Below are 17,604 nucleotides of genomic sequence, written 5' to 3'. Positions count from 1 at the left end.
TCGGAATAAAAGGACTTGCATTTGCCAACTATTAGCTATCAAGGGAAATTGGTACTACTTGGCAAATTGTATGCAACAAAACTGACATAGCTTGTGAATTTGTGATTCAATAAATTCTGATATTGTGGAAAGACAAAAATATGTCCTTTTGTTTTCTTACACAGTGTGATCATGACAGTATATAATGGCAGTCAGAAATTACTGAAGGTAAAATTGGTTTGTTATTACAAAAAGAGATGGGAAAGGGAATCAGAACTGAAAAACAGACAAGTTCTTAGTCCTTGGATGAGGTCCAAATCTAGGAGGACTTCATTGTTGAGATTTTCTAAACCTGGTCCTGTGAAGTTCTGCAGAAGGAGTAAGACACAGGGTCATCACAGGTTAGGTTCCGGGTCCATAATCATGGGTCAAACCAAGAACCTTCCTTGGGACTGATGCACATGCCTGAGGCTCACATCCTACCCCCACCCTCAGAAGAACTGGGCAGGTTACATAAGTGCAGCAAGTTGAGTTCAGCAAAAAGCAAAAAGGGAGACAGGAGGAGGCCTTGGGATAGATGCAGGCCAATAAGCTGCTTTTGGGGACACAATGCCAGGAATTGGTTGTTCACAGCTTCTACTGTTATTTCATTAATGGAACTCACCCATGAGGCAGCAGTTGTCTGGGCAAGGCTATTATTGCTAAGTTTTTCTATAGTTTGCCCTAAGAATTATGCAAAGTGTTTTCCTGTTTTCCTTTGGAAAATGTCTATACTACATCCTGACATTTAGTCTGCAACCTTAATGGGGGTGACTAATGTGAGCTGTAGGTTCTTGGTTATTTCCAAAGAAAGCTTGATCTACTAATATCTTTTTTTAGGCTCACAGGAAAGGGAGAAAAGACAATTAAGAAACAAGCAACTAGTGTACTTTCCTGGAGCATTCTTAAAGAAATGTGTATGTGTTTTTAAAATATGGAGGTCTGGTTTAAATAAACTGTTTAACCCTTTGAAGCTGTGACTTTAGTGTGTTTTTAAAGAAGTTCAGGGTTTGGGTGGGGTCTGCTGTATTGCAGCCAGTGTCTTGGCATTTTAGTGCATATACAAATCTCTGGTTTATGAGATGTTGGGAGCAGTTACACAGAGGGTGGGGTAGACAAAACAAAAGGAGTCTTTAAATCGTGCTTGGAAAACATTTTGGATCCAGTAGAAGCCAAAACCATGGGAACTGGCCTATATCCTTAGGGCTTAAAAGAGATCCAAATAGGCTTACCATGTAGCGGAAGTATGAATAACACCGGACTTCAGCCAGACAGTCAGGGCTCTGGTCTCACTTGTGTGGAAACTGGCACTGCACTGAGCTCCTACGAATCTGGGCCTCAGTTTCTTTACCTGCAAATATTGAGTAGGTTTCTGACTTTCCATGATAATAAATCATTGTAATGGGGGTTACTGGTGTGCATGGTTTCTCTGCTCAGTTTTGTGGGGGTGCGGTAGGTGTGAGAGCTCTCGCTCAGTTTGTAGCTTGGATTTCTAGGGCTGTAGTCCCCGAATTCCAATAAATAGGGAGGAGCGTGCCAATTGTAAACACTGGTGGCAACATAAGGGCTTCCAATGATCTCTCTGTGTAGAGCACTTGGCGGACTGGTTCTTCTGGATGCTGTATCTGAACATGGTACTACAGTTTGGTGCTGCAGCGGTAGTTTCAGAGACATGCTTAGGAAGGGGCCTTGCATGACCATGTAGGCTTGTTCATTCTCTAGTGGCCGTGAGATGGAAAGGGAGAAGCTGCAGGTCTTCCTGGATCCCTGCTACCTGCTAGCCCTCCACTAACACAGGGTGTCCTATTTCAGTCAACCCTCCTAACCATACTGTAAGAAAAGATCAAGTCAGGCAACCAATCAAGGCATAACTAGTCACGGAAACGGAATTGAACTTTAATTTTGCCTACTTCAATGGAGCTTTTTAACAATTACAATAGCATATTGTTTCAGGGGTTGAATTACTCAATGGAATTATTTGTGCATTATGTGTTCAGATCCCACTGCTCTACGCACTGAAAGGATTTTCAAAGATAATTTGAGTCAGAAAAACACACTTCATATTCAGCAAGGAAACCATGGATTTGCATTTAAGAAAGTGAGCATGCTTAAACAATTAAAAAGGAGCAAGAGTCAGATGTAGATTGCGACAAAAGCTGACACCTCCTCTTCCGTGAAGCAGCCATCAGCCAGCGTCTTTTGCTCTGTCTTCTTTGAAGTAAAGGTTCCTGAAATTCTTACTTTACTCTTAAAGGAATTATGCTCTATTTTAATTTTTCCCAATTAGACTTGTCTTTACGCAGTTTTCACTAAGCTTATCAAGGTCTCAGGGATGATGAGTGATTTAGCTTCTCTCTAATGACCCTGGGGTAGGAAAGAAAGCAGTTGTTTGAATAAATTATGCAATCCTCTGTGAACTATTGTAGATTTGGGGTGCAAATCAGCCACAAGCACCATGGGAAGGAGTGAATGGAGTTTATTGTCTTTTGCAGAGAAGGGGAACTTTCAGATTACCAGCCTATTTTTGAAGAACTTGGATATTTTTGAACTGCTAAATTGAGCATGCAAAATTGCTATCTTGTAAGTCAACTCTGGCTAAACATTGAGTTTCCTTTGCTTCAGTTTAATATATGAATTTCTTTGTTCCCTAAAATTTTGATGGACTCAAGTAGACCAGTATTCTAGAATTTTTAGTTGTGTTTCTCATGCTTAATCCCAAATATTTATTCTGTACTCCAAGACGACAATTAATGCAAGGTAAAGCCTTCGACTATCTAGAATGGAAAGACAGTGTGAATGATATTATTCAATATCCTTAGATAACTAAGAAAGGCAGATGTTTGAATTCAGTGCAATTTAAATGCTATCTTGAATTATTTCCAATTTCTAGGCACTATTGTGACTTTCATGCACTATTAGCTGACAGTAACATCAAAAACCACTAATCAGGATAGAAGTCTTAAAAGCTCTGAATCTAGGGGCTGGAGAGATAGCTCAGTAGTGTTTAAGAGCACCATCTACTCTTGCAGAGGACCTGGGTTTGGCTCTCAGCACCCACATGGCAGCTAACAACTATCTGAAGCTCTAGCTCCAGGGGATCCGACGCCCCTCTCCTGGCCTCCACAGGCATTGAGACATGGGTGCAATTACATATGTGCAGGCAAAACATACACATAAAATACATCTGGAAGAAAAGCTCTGAATCTAAATGTGGGTAGAGAGAGAATTCATACCATCTGAAGACCATTGTTACAAATACATGTAGTCACTGGGTTTGGTTTGGTTTCTGAGTTGACATTATACTTTCTGAAGGTTAAAAAAACAATTTAGCTGTGTAAATTTCTGTGACAAATGTGAATGACAAAATGGTACCCAAAACATCCTTAGTAGTTATCAGAAAGACATAAATTGAGGCTGTCTGTTCATAATTAAGACAGTCACAATAAAGCTACCAGAGATTCTCATAACACTCCTTCTTGGTAAAAAGCTTCTTGAAGTCATTTTCTTCTAGCAAATTCTTTGTAGCACCCCTAATATATTTTTTTAATCTTCTGCATGAAGCTCCCAGCAGTGTAGATTTCCAAACTTCCTCCTAAGCAGGTTAAAGGTAAACTAAGAGTGTTGTTGGTCTATATTCAGAGCCAGAGTCAAATTCGGTTCCAGGTCATTTCCCATCACAATGCTCACGCTGTACCATTAATAGATTCCAGATGAAGCTGACTGTGCATGCTCAGTCTTAAAGGATGCCCTGAGGCAAGTACTTTTCTTATTCTACATAGCTAATTTCTAATTGGCAAAGAACAGTACTAAGATCAGTCACAATATTTCCTTGTTTTCTTATTCCTTGGATGAAAAATTCAATCACACAAATTCTTACTATGGATTGAATTAACTTATGAGACATGGAAACATTTTTTTTTTTGTGCTCATTTTAGTAATGTACCAAAAGGGAGTCCATGTTAAATCAATCCATTTCACAAAGTAAACTGCATAGCACTGTCAGAGATAAGAAGCTTTGGGCTGCTTTTAGTGCAGATGCCATTTATCTTGGGATATATCCATATATTTTGGCTTAAAAAGTGGGGTTCAGAAAATGTTCTGCTCTATTCTCCCTCTGCTTTAGGGTGCTTAACTGCGATTGCTTCCACACGTGTACTGGTGAAAGAAATGAAGTTCTTTTGCGGTCACCTGACAATTGTGTCCCGAGAAGCTTGGAATCTATGCAAAAATAAGCAAGCCCACTGCTGTAACTCCGTCCTTCTAAGACTCGCTCTTCTCACATACTAACAGCATTCCTTTACATTCCTGCTCTAGTGCCCAGCTCTCCATCTAGTTCTTCAACAACTCTCTGTGAGTAAAGTCCCCAGTGCCTTCCACAAACGTACCAGAGCTTGTAGTCTCATAAAACTCTCAGCCGTAAAACTACCCCAAAATAAGCTTTATTGCAAGAAAAGTGTCATTTTTGATATACAGACCTACAAAAACAAACACAACCAAAACCGTAAGTTTTTCCTCACAGATACTTGATTACAAATTTACAGTTTCTCTTTTTCCTTTTTAGTTATTAAAAACAAACAAAACAAAAAGCCCCAAACATTGGCTATAACTGGTTGCTAATCTTTGGTCAACACACATATGAGAGGAATGACTGGCAGTCTGTGTGTGCTTTGGCCATTTCACATATGAGGTTTGGTCACTGGTCCAGGGACAGGTTCTTGGGTAGAGAAGAACACGGAGATGTATTCTTATTAGCACCTCCTGGTATTGTATCTTTTTAAATGACTAAAGTAAACTAAACAATTCATTTTACAAACATATTTCATACACAATAAGCTATGGTAAAACAAGGCATATGGTGTATAACTATAGTATTAATGAAAATTCTAAAAAAAATGGGTTTAAAAAAAACACCAATATATATTCCTTGGCTGCACAGCAAGATTTGTTTGCACATATGGCAATCCTGAAATAGCTTGAACATAATAAATGCACCATTAATCTACGACAGCACCAAACACTACAGAACGCCGGGTGTTCCTGCTCAAAGGAATGGCGGTTCTTCAGCTGCCTACGGGACCACAAGTGCTCAGTGAGCCCTGGGTAGGAATGAGGTGTTGTGGGTAGCACATGTGGTTCCTTGAGGTTACAAGAAGAAAATACAGTACAGTTTGGTCTGCAACGCTATCGCCTCACTAGCAGTCAAGGTATTTTGCTACAGTGGTTGTGTTTCTTTCTTTGCCTGGTGAATCTGGTGATGTGAAATATTGTCACATGGGCTACTCTGGCTTTGATCTCCTTTATACAGGATCTAACCACATTCATGTCTTTTAAACTATTGATTACAGTGCCCATTCAGCTCTCTAAGGCTTTCTTTAAAATAGTCAGGTACGTACCAGTTGGAGAACTGGCACAAAACCAAAGGAAACATCTCTTGAATCTATTGAAATTTTTAACGAAGCACCTCTAAAAGAAATAGCTCAAATTTATAAATCTAAAGAAAAACAAGTGAGTTTCCCTTTTTTTGTTTACATAGTTTGTTCATTTCTCCATATATTACTGCATTAAAATAAATAAACATCTATATTTTTTTAATTAGCAACTATAGCAAAATACCCAAAGTGTTACAGACTGCTAATAGGAAAAAAAGCTCACATTATTTTTTGTGCATTTAGTGCCATATGCTGATCTCTTGAACATTTAGTTTTTTTTAATATATTTTAAAATGAAGTTATATAAAAAATACAGTAACTATGGTTGCCTTTGCACTCAAATCTTTGGCCACATCAGAGTCTAAATTATCCCTCCCTGTGAAGGTCAACATTCCAAAGTCTGAGCAGGGAGGAAAGAAACACAAGTCTTTTTTTTTCCATTTTCAAATTAGCCATTGACACTCCAAATGGTTCTGAAGCCTGTGCTGGCATCTATGCTGGGACCCAAGTCTGCAAAAGGCTAATAGAGTTGAATCTGCAGCCTCATTCTGAGAGCCTCCCCGAGCTGCCCTAGGAGGTAGTCATCTTCATTGCGCTCCTCCAGTTTCCTCAGCTCCTTCTTCCCATAGAGAGGGATGCTTGTGATTTCCAGTGTGTATGTGCCGGGCATGAGCTTCTTCTTGGCTGTGTGCAGGTAGCTGAGCCCGTTCCTTTGGTGGATGCGGAAGATGCCATCATCATTCCCTTGCGAGATGACGTAGCGGATGTGGTTGTTGAGGGGCTCAATGGCAGGCATAAGTTCTAGGATGTGCTCCTTGGAGCCAAGGCTAGAGAGGTTGAACTTCATGTTGACGGGACTGTCCATGGAGACACTATCTAGGCTGATCTGCTCCACCTGGAGAAAGAATAGAAAATCACTTGTGACAGATTTCCACTGGGCATGCAGGGGACTCAAAAGCTATCTGTGGCTGCTGGGGTTCAATGGTATATTGAAGCTTCCTGGTCCCTGTTTCTGTACTAGTTGTCTGTGAGAGAGGATAATGTAGATTCCTCCCAGCCTGGAGGAAACTTTACTCCACAAAGGATGCCTGGCAAATCTTTACAACTTCTTACCCACTCTCAGAGAGATAATTAGTTATACAAGAACAGTCACATTTCAAGGTTTTGATGAGTTTATACAATATCATGTCTTTTTTTTTTTGGATAGTGTGGTCTCTGGCAGGCTGCCACTCTGCTGTGAATGGTCCCATACCCACATATAGGCAGCACTAATTGGACACAGTGGGATATGAAAAAGAAAAAGAGAAAGAAAAGAAGAAATGGACATAAAGTTAAGAAGGGGGATGTGTTGTATTGGGGGGGTTCTTTGGGGAGTTGGAGAGAGGAAGTGGGAATCAATATGATTATAAAACATTGTATGAAATTCTCAAATAATATATAAAAATTAATTTAAAAGAGAAAACGTTAAAAAGAAAACATAAAAAGGCATCAAAATGGGAAGTGCTGCTGTTGTTTGGCACAGGCCCTGCACTGAGAGGAATCTTCACACTCCGGGCTCTGCTCTGATTTGTAAAGTGCTTTAAAGGATGAGTCAGTTTATTGGGAACTCAGATATGGTCTGACTTGGTCAGAGGGGTGGGAGGTTTGTTGCTTAGTTTTTATCAACTGAGAGAAACTAGAGCCACCTGCGAAGAGGGAACTTCAACCAAGGAATTTCCTCAATTGGAATTGTCTGTGAGCATGTCTGTGAGGCATTTTCTTAATTACTGATTGATGTGGGAGAGCCCAGGCCACTGTGGGCAGTGCTATACCTGAGGAGGTGGGTCTGAGCTATATAACAAAGGTAGTTGAGCAATCCAAGGTGTGTAGATTCCTGCCTTGAGCTCCTACCCTGGTTTCCCTTGATAATGAACTATAACTTTTAAGCTGAAATAAACCCTTTCTTCCCCTAGTTGGTTTTGGTCAGTGTTTTAACACAGCAACAAAGAGCAAACTAGAACAAGAGGAAAGGACACCACTTTAGTAAGAGAGTCCCAAATTTCATAATGCTTTTACATGGATACTTAAGTAAGAAGTAGCTACAGTAGCCCAGGAGAACCTATCAGTGTATAGACAAAATTATGTTCCAAGTGCCATGAAGGGAAGGTCTTATATCTTGATGAATAACTTGTCATGATTAAACATCAGTTGGATACCTCAGCGTACTTAAAGTAAATATAATGTTAACTTATTGTTATAAAATAGTATCAGAAAAATTTTTTTAGGTTAAAGAAATATGGTCATATAGATAAGGAAAGTTTCTCATGTCCAGAAGACTGAAGCAAGTTGCTAATTTACACAGCCAGTTAGTTGCTATGTTAGTTGAATGAGAAATGTTCCTCATTAGGCTCAGGTATTTGAACTCTTGGTCCCCAGTTGGTGGTGCTGTTTGGGGAGGTTTAGGAGGTATGGCCTTGCTGAAGGAAGTATGTCACTGGGGGTGGGCTTTGAGAGTTTATACCCTTGCCCCACTTCCAGTTTGCTCTGTTTCATGTTTGCAGTTGAAGATGTAAGCTCTCAGCTTCTTGATCCCATGGCTATGCATGATGAATGCTGCCCAGCCTCCCCTCCATTATGGACTCACCTTCTGGAGTCATAAGCTAAAACAAGCTCTTTCCTGAAGAAGTTGGTTTTAATCATGGTGTTTTATCAGCAACAGAAAAGTAACTAATATAAAAGTTGGTACCAGAGAGTGAGCTGTTGCTGTGAAGAACCTGACCATGTTGTTTTTTGGAGGCATGAGGAAGACTTTGGAACTTCTGAGTAGAAAAACAGATGAATACTGTAAGCAGAGCTTAAAGGACCACTCTAGTAAGAGGCTGGAAGACAGCAGTACTGAGAATACTGAAGACTTTATAGACACAGCCCCAGAGATTTCAGAGGGAGGCAAGGGCTTAAACAGCAACTGGGCTATAGGCCAATCATGATATTTTGGTGAAAAATCTGTCTGCCTCTGTCCTTGTCCTAAGAACTTGCCTGAGGCTAAATTAAAAAGCAATGCACTAATTTCTTTGGCAGAGGAAATTTCAAGACAACATAATGTTGAATCTGTGGCTCAGTTATTATTGATAACTCTATGCCTGTCTACAGTGAAAAAGAGCCAGAGGGGAAAGAAAGAAATTCAAAATGTAGGTTTAGAGAGAAAAAGAGAGCTAGGGAGCTTAATGTTACAGTTAAAACATGTGCTGAGAGAGGGGCCATATTTATTAAGGAGATTAGTGTTGTTAAGGGGAGGCCTCCTGCTCTGGACTGGAGCAATGGGAAGGGTGCCACTGGACAAAACTCCATCTAGGTAACTCCAAACATATGAAAGGAAAAGGCCTAAGGAGTTTTATGATCCCAGAAAAGAAAAACATACAAAAGCTGCTGCAGATCTGATTCATGAGGGCAATGATCCATCTCAAGCTAGCAGCCAAATTTGGCAATGTTGTCTATGTGGCACTGGATTTAAAGACATGGAAAATGCAAGACTGAAGGATCATGGATTCTGCCTCCAAGGTTTTAAAGAGCCACCGAATCTAGGCAATGTGTGCCAGTGCTGGAGCCACTGTGAGAAGTTCCTGTTAGGCCTAGAGAACTTGAGAGGCCGCTGTGAAAGTGAAGCCTGGATTTCAGTCGAGACCCCAAGATGTTGGAGATGTTAGAGCCAAGAGTTATCTTCCAAGCAGAGCTGCATATAGGGAATGGAATCTGCCCAAGAGGGAGATGTGTGTTGCAGAAGGCAAAGTTGGAGGGCTGAAGCCCTTTAATCCCTTTGCAATGAAAAGTCACCAATATAGAACATGGCGCTAAAGGATTTGGTGTTTTCCATGCTGGTTTTTGGTCTCACTTTGGTCCAGTATTTCCCCACTATTCCCTTACCAGAATGAGAATATATATTTTATGCCATTGTATGTTGGGAGTATGTAATTTGTCTTTTTGATTTTATAGGGGATAACAGTTAAGAGATTGCCTTGTCTCAGAAGAGACTTTGGACCTCTCAATAGTGTTGAGACTGTTAGAGACGATGGGATGTTTAAAGCTGGACTAAATGCAGTTTACATTATGATATGGCCATGAGTCTAGGGAGCCAGGGAGTAGAATGTGGTGCTTTGAATCAGAAATGTTCCTCATAGCCTCAGGTATTTGAATACGTAGGTCTCAGTTGGTGGCACTGTTTGTGGATGTTTAGGAGGTACAGTCTTGTTGGAGGAAGTAGGTCACTGGGGGGGGGGGCTTTGAGAGTTCATAGCCTTGCCCCACTTCTAGTTTGTTCTCTTTGAAGTTAAAGATGTGATCTCTCAGCTTTCTGCTCTTGTGATGATACCGATGCCACGGCCTGCTCCCTACCATTATGGACTCTCCTTCTGTAACTATAAGCCAAAAATAACTCTTTCTTTCATAAGTTACTTTTGGATGTTGTGTTTTATCACAGCAAAAGAAAAGCAGCTGGTACAGTTGGTGACTATATTTTTTGATGGGGCAATTCCTAATAACATTAATAAGCAACAAGTACTGACTGGTAACCTGACAGTGTCTCTGATCTGTGAGCTAAAGTCCCCACACCCTCCTGCAAAACCCCTGCATTTTCAAACTTAACCTTCTGCAATGCTGAGTAACTGATTAGAACTTCAATGATTGTGGAGAGTTTTTGGAATGTTGTAAGTCCAGAGCCTAATATCAACTTATCGTGGGCTCTCTTTAGTCCCCTAAATACCCATTCCTTACCCACCTCCGTGTCAGATCTAACATTCTGTTACTAACATATAGAAACTTTTTGGGATGTATTAACCTAACAAATCCCTAGTTTTCATGAACCAAAAGGCTGAGTGTCAGAACATCTGAGGCCACTTTTCTGTAACTACCCACTTAATTTTTCCACCAACATATTTGAAAAATGCCTTGATTTATGCCATTCTTTGTTCTGTTATTACAAAACTTTATGAAACTGCTTTCATGTTGGAAGATGAAATTTGGGTGATCTAAATCTGTGTCCCTGTGCCATGGTCACTCATATTTGGCTCCAGAATAAACTATCTCTTATCCTCTTTGAAGTGAGAGTTGTGTTTTTGCATCAAGAAATCTTAGAAGAAGTCACTGACATCTCTAGATGTGGATATTCACCACAGAAAGGGCCATGCTGGGTACCATTGTAGGCACTTCTCAAGTTTACATTCAATTAGGCTTCCTAGCAACATTCAAAGGTTAAATTTTTGTTTTTGTCTTTTTGAGACAGGGTCTCCCTGTAGCCCCACCTGGGCTAGAACTCACAGAGATCTGCCTGTCTCTGCCTCCTGAGTGCTGGGATTAAAGGCATGGATCACCACACCCAGTCTCAAAGGTTAAGTGTTTCTATTCTTATTTTACAGCCAAAAGAATTGAGAGCAAGAGGTTAGGTGCACATGCCCTAGGAGAACCCAGGGGATCAATGGGCAGGGCCAAGGAATAGATCCCAAACCAGGCAGTCTGTGGTCCAACCCCATGAGCACACTGCTCAAAAATCAATGAAGGAGAAAACACCAGAGGCAAGGAAGGCAGATTTCCAGTTCCTCACAAAAGCAAACCAATTGAAGACAAAATTTTCGTGATGCTTTTAACTTAAAAACAAGTCACAGACCAATAGACCTACTTGGCTGACCCACTGAAAATTAAAATCAACAGTATTTTCTATGTCTGAAACAGAAATGAAAAAGTTCAGAATAATTTTATTTTTGAATTATTTCAAAATAATTAATTTCCCAAAGGGGAATCTTATACCTTATGGCACAAATAAAAAACTAAAAAGAAAATGATTTGAAATTAAATCATACGGTCTTCCTTAAGGCTTTTGCGTTTTGAGCTATCAATCCAATCTTTATTCATTGGACTCATCAATTTACCTATGAAAGATCCAGAAAGATTCATCTGCACTGAAGCTGAAGCCACATCATGTGCAGGGCTCATGTGAATAAATTGACAAAGCAGAATGAATCTACTCACAGCTGAGGTGGGTTCGGGCTCCTGCATGCTCCTCTTCTGCCTGCCTTCTTTCTTGGAGTAACCATTGATTTTGCACTCATAGCATACTTCTGGGGACAGAGCATTTTCCTCATCCACCTCTGTGTCCACAGACAGGTACTGTCCTTTGTTGAATCCCATTCCTGAGACACAGTGGCTATTTAGAAGAAGCAAAGTACTGTTAGACATTTGCATTGGCCTGGATAATTTTTTTTCTAGCGTAAAGAATTCAGAAATATGTAAGCAACAGTGCAAACTCTAAACTCTTAATCACAAAAGCTAATCTTTGTAATTCTTCAGTACTCAACAGGTGAGATTTCCTCTTATTTTTCAAAATTCTTCTGAGGATGAGTCCAGGGCTTCCCTTTAAGACAGTTTACTCAAGGAGCTAGAAGCAGATGGGAATGTCCCCAAGCAAGGTAAGAGATGTTCTTTTGCTTTATGGGCCTAAAGTCTGTGTTTGTTGCTCAAAGAAAGCTGCCTGCTTTAATAATTGATGTTTCTGATCTCATTCGTGCTTCCAAGTGAAGCCAGACATGGTTGAAGAGGACCTTTGACTTATCTTCACATAGATGGAACTGGTAAAAGAAAGGAGCTAGGAGCTCAAGCCCACATGACCTGAGGAACAGATCCTCAAATGACCTTAAGTGTAAAAATTTATTGATTTATTTGGGCCAACTGTGTGGTCTTAAAAACCCAAAAGGAATGTATAACCAAAGAATAAAGTCATCAGTACATTTCTTTAAGAGTTCAAGGGATTATACCTCCCAGACATTAGGCTTAAGTCTACATAAAAAGTTATTTAGACAATTATTTCTCATTGATGATTTTGTTCCTAACCAGAAAGTGCTGCTCAGATGTAAGACTTCAAATTTTGGTCTCTAATACTATAGCGCCTACCTGTAGCTAAGGGAGACAACCCACTATTGTTCTAAAATGATGGATAAATTTGTTTTCTCCCCATCTAGAAGCCTTTGAGAGGGAACTGACTCTGATTCTAACCACTTCAACAGCGATCAAAATACCTGAAAGAAAATCCTGAATCCATCACTCTCGAGTCCAGCCTTGGCAGAGAAAAGAAAAGAAAAACGAGGAAGAACCCAATAGAGGGATGCTTTCGGAAGCCCTTGTCAAGAAACTCCAATGGACTCTCATATGAACATTTGAAAATTGCCCTGTTCTGACTTTTTTCTAGTTCTCTGTCTAGAACTTGTAATGCTAATTACTCTTGCCTTTACTTCTCCTTCACATCTCCCATTCATGATTCAAGGACTTTCTTCTCCCCTTAGAGACAAAAGTTATGCAATTTGGGAGTCTTTTAGATAGACCCACTGAAGGGGTACTCCAATTGCCTCACCCTGTGTCCCTGTTCAGCATGGAAGAAGCCAGAATGGTCTGTGTCCCCGTTCCCTATTGGCAATCTGGGCAACCCCTTCAGAGGATGGCATGATAAGAATAGGAGGTAGGAATTGGCTAGGCAGTTAGGGTAAAAAGACCCCAAAGAAAAGTAGCCAGTTTCTTGGCTAAAAGTCAAAATGTCCTTGGGACTCTTAGCAACATACTCTGTTCCAAAGGCCAAAAATGTCAAAAGTATTTTGGAGCTTGTATCTAACCCTTAAAAGATTTTAGGGTTACCTCTTCAGAGGGGGGAATGTTAGAGTAGCCAAAAGCCCCATAAAAATAAATAAATGGAAGAAAAAAAAAAGAAAAGAAAAAGAAGAATGTGATGGGGAGATGTGGGAGGAGCTGGAGGGGAGGGAGTGGGCATGGATTTGATCAAAACACCTTACATGCATGTATGAAATTCTCAATAAAGTTTTTGTAAAAGTTAAAAAAAATTGATGTTTCTGAATTCCTATTTTGGTTAGTGAGAGAGACAATGTGTTGGCTCTAATGTAAGCCTTACTAGTACTAGTCTTTTATGCTACATGTGACTACATACTAGAGTTGGATAGACTAGTCCGTGTCCCTTAGAGCTTGTCTCACCTACTATTCTTTCAGAAGAAAACCCATATTGACTCCTAAATTCCCATCTTCTGTGCTAAGGAAAGCTGTCTCAGGGAAGGGATGCATGGGGCCAGTACCAGAGTACTGTTAAGACTTGAGAAAGGTTAAACACCAAAGGGAAGACTTGTGGAGATGGGTTGTGCTGGGCAGTGCCATGCCTCTTAGGACTGTCCATTTTTTATGGGCAATATAAAAGCCTGATGAGCAAAGACAGAGACAGACTCCTTCAGGGACTGCTGGACCAGCAGCTGCTGAGATCTGAAGAATTCAGGGTGAGGTCATGTTCACTTCCACCGCTTAGCCTGGGTAATCCACACATAGCAACACTCGAGCTGCGTTAATTTGAGAGGGAATAGATCAATTCCTGTCATTACCAAGAGCAAAGAGTGATACTTGCGTTGAAGCTCAGGGGGTCCTATAGCACATGCACAGTTTCTGTGCCTCCTTGGTGCTTAACCTCCAATACTTTCATCTCTTGGGTTATACATGTTATATCCTTCCACCCCTGCAGTGGTGGGAGTCCAGGCAGCCTGAACCCACTGAGGAGAGGAATTGTCACTCTGTGGGTCGCAATTTGCTATTGTGGGGCAATGGGTTACCTTACCCCTGTCCCACTCTGTAGTACCCTGGTGGGCAGCCGCAGAGGTAGCCTCCTTCGGTGTTGGAACAGCCATAGTTGCACGGGTTCTTGGAAGAGGAGCACTCATTCACGTCATGGCAGGCACTGGAGAACTGGTCAAAAGAGAACCCGGATGGGCAGGCGCACTTATAACTCCCCAGGGTGTTGTAGCAGGAAGCAGAGCCACAGGCACTGGGGTTAGAACATTCGTTCTCATCTGTTCAAACAAAGGAAAAGACTTACACAAGGACCCAGCAGTTAAAGGAAGATAAGCTGGACTCTCAAAGTACCTGTGAGTTTATAAACTTGGAATGGTTGACTGAACAACATATGAAGTTAAAAAATGTCTCCAAATTATGGCCTTTCAAGGCTTATAGAAAGCACTGTCTTTTTCTATTATATTTGTACTGTTTTCTAGTATGTGGGCAGCCCATAGGGACAGATATATGCATCTGCCTAATGAGTAATTCTTCTGTTTCCTAACAAAAGGTTATTCCAAAAGCCTATATTTTAGGGAAATTTGAGAAGAGTGGATTAGCAGTCTCCAGGGCCTGGGGGAAGTAGGAAAAGAAAATAATGGCTACTAAGAATGGGGTTTATTTGGGGGCAATACCAATGTTCTGGAACTAGGTTTGGTGCTTGCATATGTTTATGAGAATACATTAAAATTATTTGGTTGACACTTTTAAAGTGTGAGTTTTTTTTTTTTTTCTTTTCTTTTCTGGTGTGATAGTACATACTGTTAATCACAGCACTCAAGAGGCAGAGGCAGACTGATCTCTGTAAGACTGAGGCTAGCCTGGTCTTCATAGTAAATTCCAGGCCTCTACTCCCAAAAGGGTGAATTTTATGGTGTGTGAATTTTGTTACTGGTATAAACAAACACTGGATCTACTGAATTACCAGCCTACTGTCTTAAACTGCTCAAGAACCTGTCTAGTGTAGACTATGCCTTCTGAGAGGTTTGGATCCAGCCACCAGCTGACACTTGGCTCTTACTGCCTACACTGTGTGTGGAAACCTGGCAGGAGGATAACTACAGGCTATACTTTCCATTGCTCTTATCACAGATTCAATGCCTGAGCTTTTTAACTTTGGAAATGATGATTTTGCTTTTAACTGGTTGATACACAGCATGGGGTTTGACTTCTTTGGGCTTTATTATAATCCAGTTTCACCCTGGGCCCAAATCACATCTGTTCCACGAATTCTTTCCAGTCTTGTGACTACATATGGAACACAGAGTGTCTTTTTACATATTTCAGCTCATGTGGACAGACAGGCCCATATTTGAGTGTACCCAGGGAACACAGTAGCCATGGGGGTGGGAGCAAGACCTATGGTAGCTCAGGGAGGGTTCAGATGTAGATGGGGCTCAGCAGACAGGCCTCTCAGGCAGGAAATTGAACTTTGCTAAGCACAGGATAGAGGTTACTGAAAGGGTAGGCATTATTAGGTACATTTTTATGTCATGAGCATGGTTTGAGAATTAAATGAGACCACTAAATGTAGAACGCCTACTCACCGAATATAAAAATCAGCTCCGATTATTTAATATGTGAAAATTCTTAGCCTTTATTAAATGGAGAGAAAGTATATAAATTCTCAGTAACTTGGCTACATGTGACTTGTGTGTAACCAGTATTTTATTTTATATATGAAAGATTTGGAATTCTGCCCCAAAGGTTCATCTGTTTTTATAATAATGACCTCCGACACCCACACGTAGCATTTCTCACCTAACATGGAATCTAAATTAAATTATAACCTAATGGCATGATCCCAATGCCACTGTGTTTATTCAGACATTATGTTAGGTAGGAAAATGACCAGGAAAAGGCAAGTAGATTGCATATAAACACACCATTTTACAAGAACATTTTAAAACAGGTTAATATTTTTGGAAGCACCATGATATCTCATATTTATATATGCTATAAACGTATGTCATGGCAATATTTAAAAATATTTTTGTTGATTCTTTGAGAATTTCATACAATCATATTCAGGCCCCTCTCCCTCCTCCCCAAACACACCCCTCCCCTATTACCTCTCCCCTGACTTCATGTCCTCTATAATTATTTTTCTTTTTAAAGGCCTACAGAGTTTAACTTGTGTTCCCCAAATACTCTTGGGTGTGGGTCCATTCTTTGGAGTCCGGTCAACCTACTAGACATCACACCGGAAAAGAAAACTGACTCTTTCTCTCAGAAGTTATCAATTGCCAGTAGGTCCCCACCTAAGGTTGGGGCTTTTTGCCTAATCCCTTATCCATGCTGGGCCCCTGACTGCTTTGGGTTGGCACAGGTCTTGTGCATGTTTTCACAAACACTGGGGATTCATATGTGCAACTTCCCTGTCATGTCTGGACAGCATAGTTTCCTGGTGTTTACCCACACCTCTGGCTCTTACAGTCTTTCTGCCACCTCTTCTGCAATGATCCCTGAGCCTTGAGAAAAGAGGGTGTGAAACAGGTATCCCATTTAGGGTTGGGTACTATGCAGTCTCTTATTCTTTGCATGCTGACCAGTTCTGGGTCCACAGGCTAGCAAATAAAAAGCCCACTGCCAGCAATGAGCTCCGTCTTTTGGATTTGTTAGCCAGGGGTTTCCCCACACACCCTGAAACACTACTGGCTACTGCCATTGCTTGTGGTTATCTTCCCAGAATGTGATAGTTAAGACCCTATTGCTAAAGACACTACATGAGTCTGAGAACACACAAGAGAAATCAAGTGGTGTTGACCTTGAAGTTATATCTCTACTGGTTAGCTTTCATAGTACTGGAAGGTGTTATGCATACTACTGGAAGAGAAATATAATCATCAGCCTTACCCAGCTGTGAACTCTGTAGGCTACAATAATGACTGTCCTAGCAAGATATGCCAACTGGTGCAATAGTGACATGAATGTAGCCAACCACCTTCTGATTGGATTTAATAGTGACATGAAGGTAGCCAACCACCTTCTGACTGGATTTAATAGTGACATGAAGGTAGCCAACCACCTTCTGATTGGATTTAAAACCTATTTCACAAGTTGGAGCCCATACACTGTTATCAGGGCCAAGAATGTGTCTAGACAGGTCACAGGCTATAAGGGAGCACCTACTACTATTAGTTTTCTAAACAGACATAGTATTAAACTGACCTATTGTAATTCCCATAGATTAATGTATCTCTCAACACTCACCAGAGAAGCTTCTTGCAGCAGATGGCAAGTAGTCTAGTAACATTTTGTGGACTTAGTTAAACATGGCCTTGTTTGAGATATACTTTGAACCTTACGAGGCTATGTTGGGATGGTTTGGGAAAGGCTATAGAATGAACTCAAAGTTAGCAGTGAATAACAAAAGATTTGCATTCTAAAACATTACTTTCTCCAAATGCAAATGTTCATAATATTCACACATTTTTGTTTTTTTTTAAATTTATTGTTTTTATTTTATGTGTATGCTTGTATTGCCTGCATGTAGGTAAGTGCACCCGTGTCATGCAATGCCCGTGGAGGTCAGAAG

At 40.6% G+C, this 17,604-nt stretch overlaps 1 protein-coding gene across 1 annotated transcript in view; it reads right to left on the bottom strand.

Annotated features, from left to right (window-relative positions):
• Nucleotides 1-4,450: 4,450 nt before the first annotated feature.
• Fbn2 (fibrillin 2) overlaps nucleotides 4,451-17,604 on the bottom strand; it is a 282,405-nt gene continuing 269,251 nt past the window's right edge. The window contains exons 62-64 of the mRNA XM_008841082.2: nucleotides 14,074-14,305; nucleotides 11,445-11,619; nucleotides 4,451-6,342 (exon numbers count right to left, since the gene is read on the bottom strand). Of these exons, the coding sequence (XP_008839304.1) occupies nucleotides 5,968-6,342; nucleotides 11,445-11,619; nucleotides 14,074-14,305 (782 nt within the window). The 3' untranslated portion in view covers nucleotides 4,451-5,967. The remainder of the gene's footprint in view (nucleotides 6,343-11,444; nucleotides 11,620-14,073; nucleotides 14,306-17,604) is intronic.

The sequence above is a fragment of the Nannospalax galili genome, unplaced genomic scaffold (assembly GCF_000622305.1).
Source record: "Nannospalax galili isolate Female #2095 unplaced genomic scaffold, S.galili_v1.0 scaffold490, whole genome shotgun sequence".
Classification (NCBI taxonomy): Eukaryota; Metazoa; Chordata; class Mammalia; order Rodentia; family Spalacidae; genus Nannospalax; species Nannospalax galili.
This window is presented reverse-complemented; position numbering and strand designations above follow the sequence as displayed.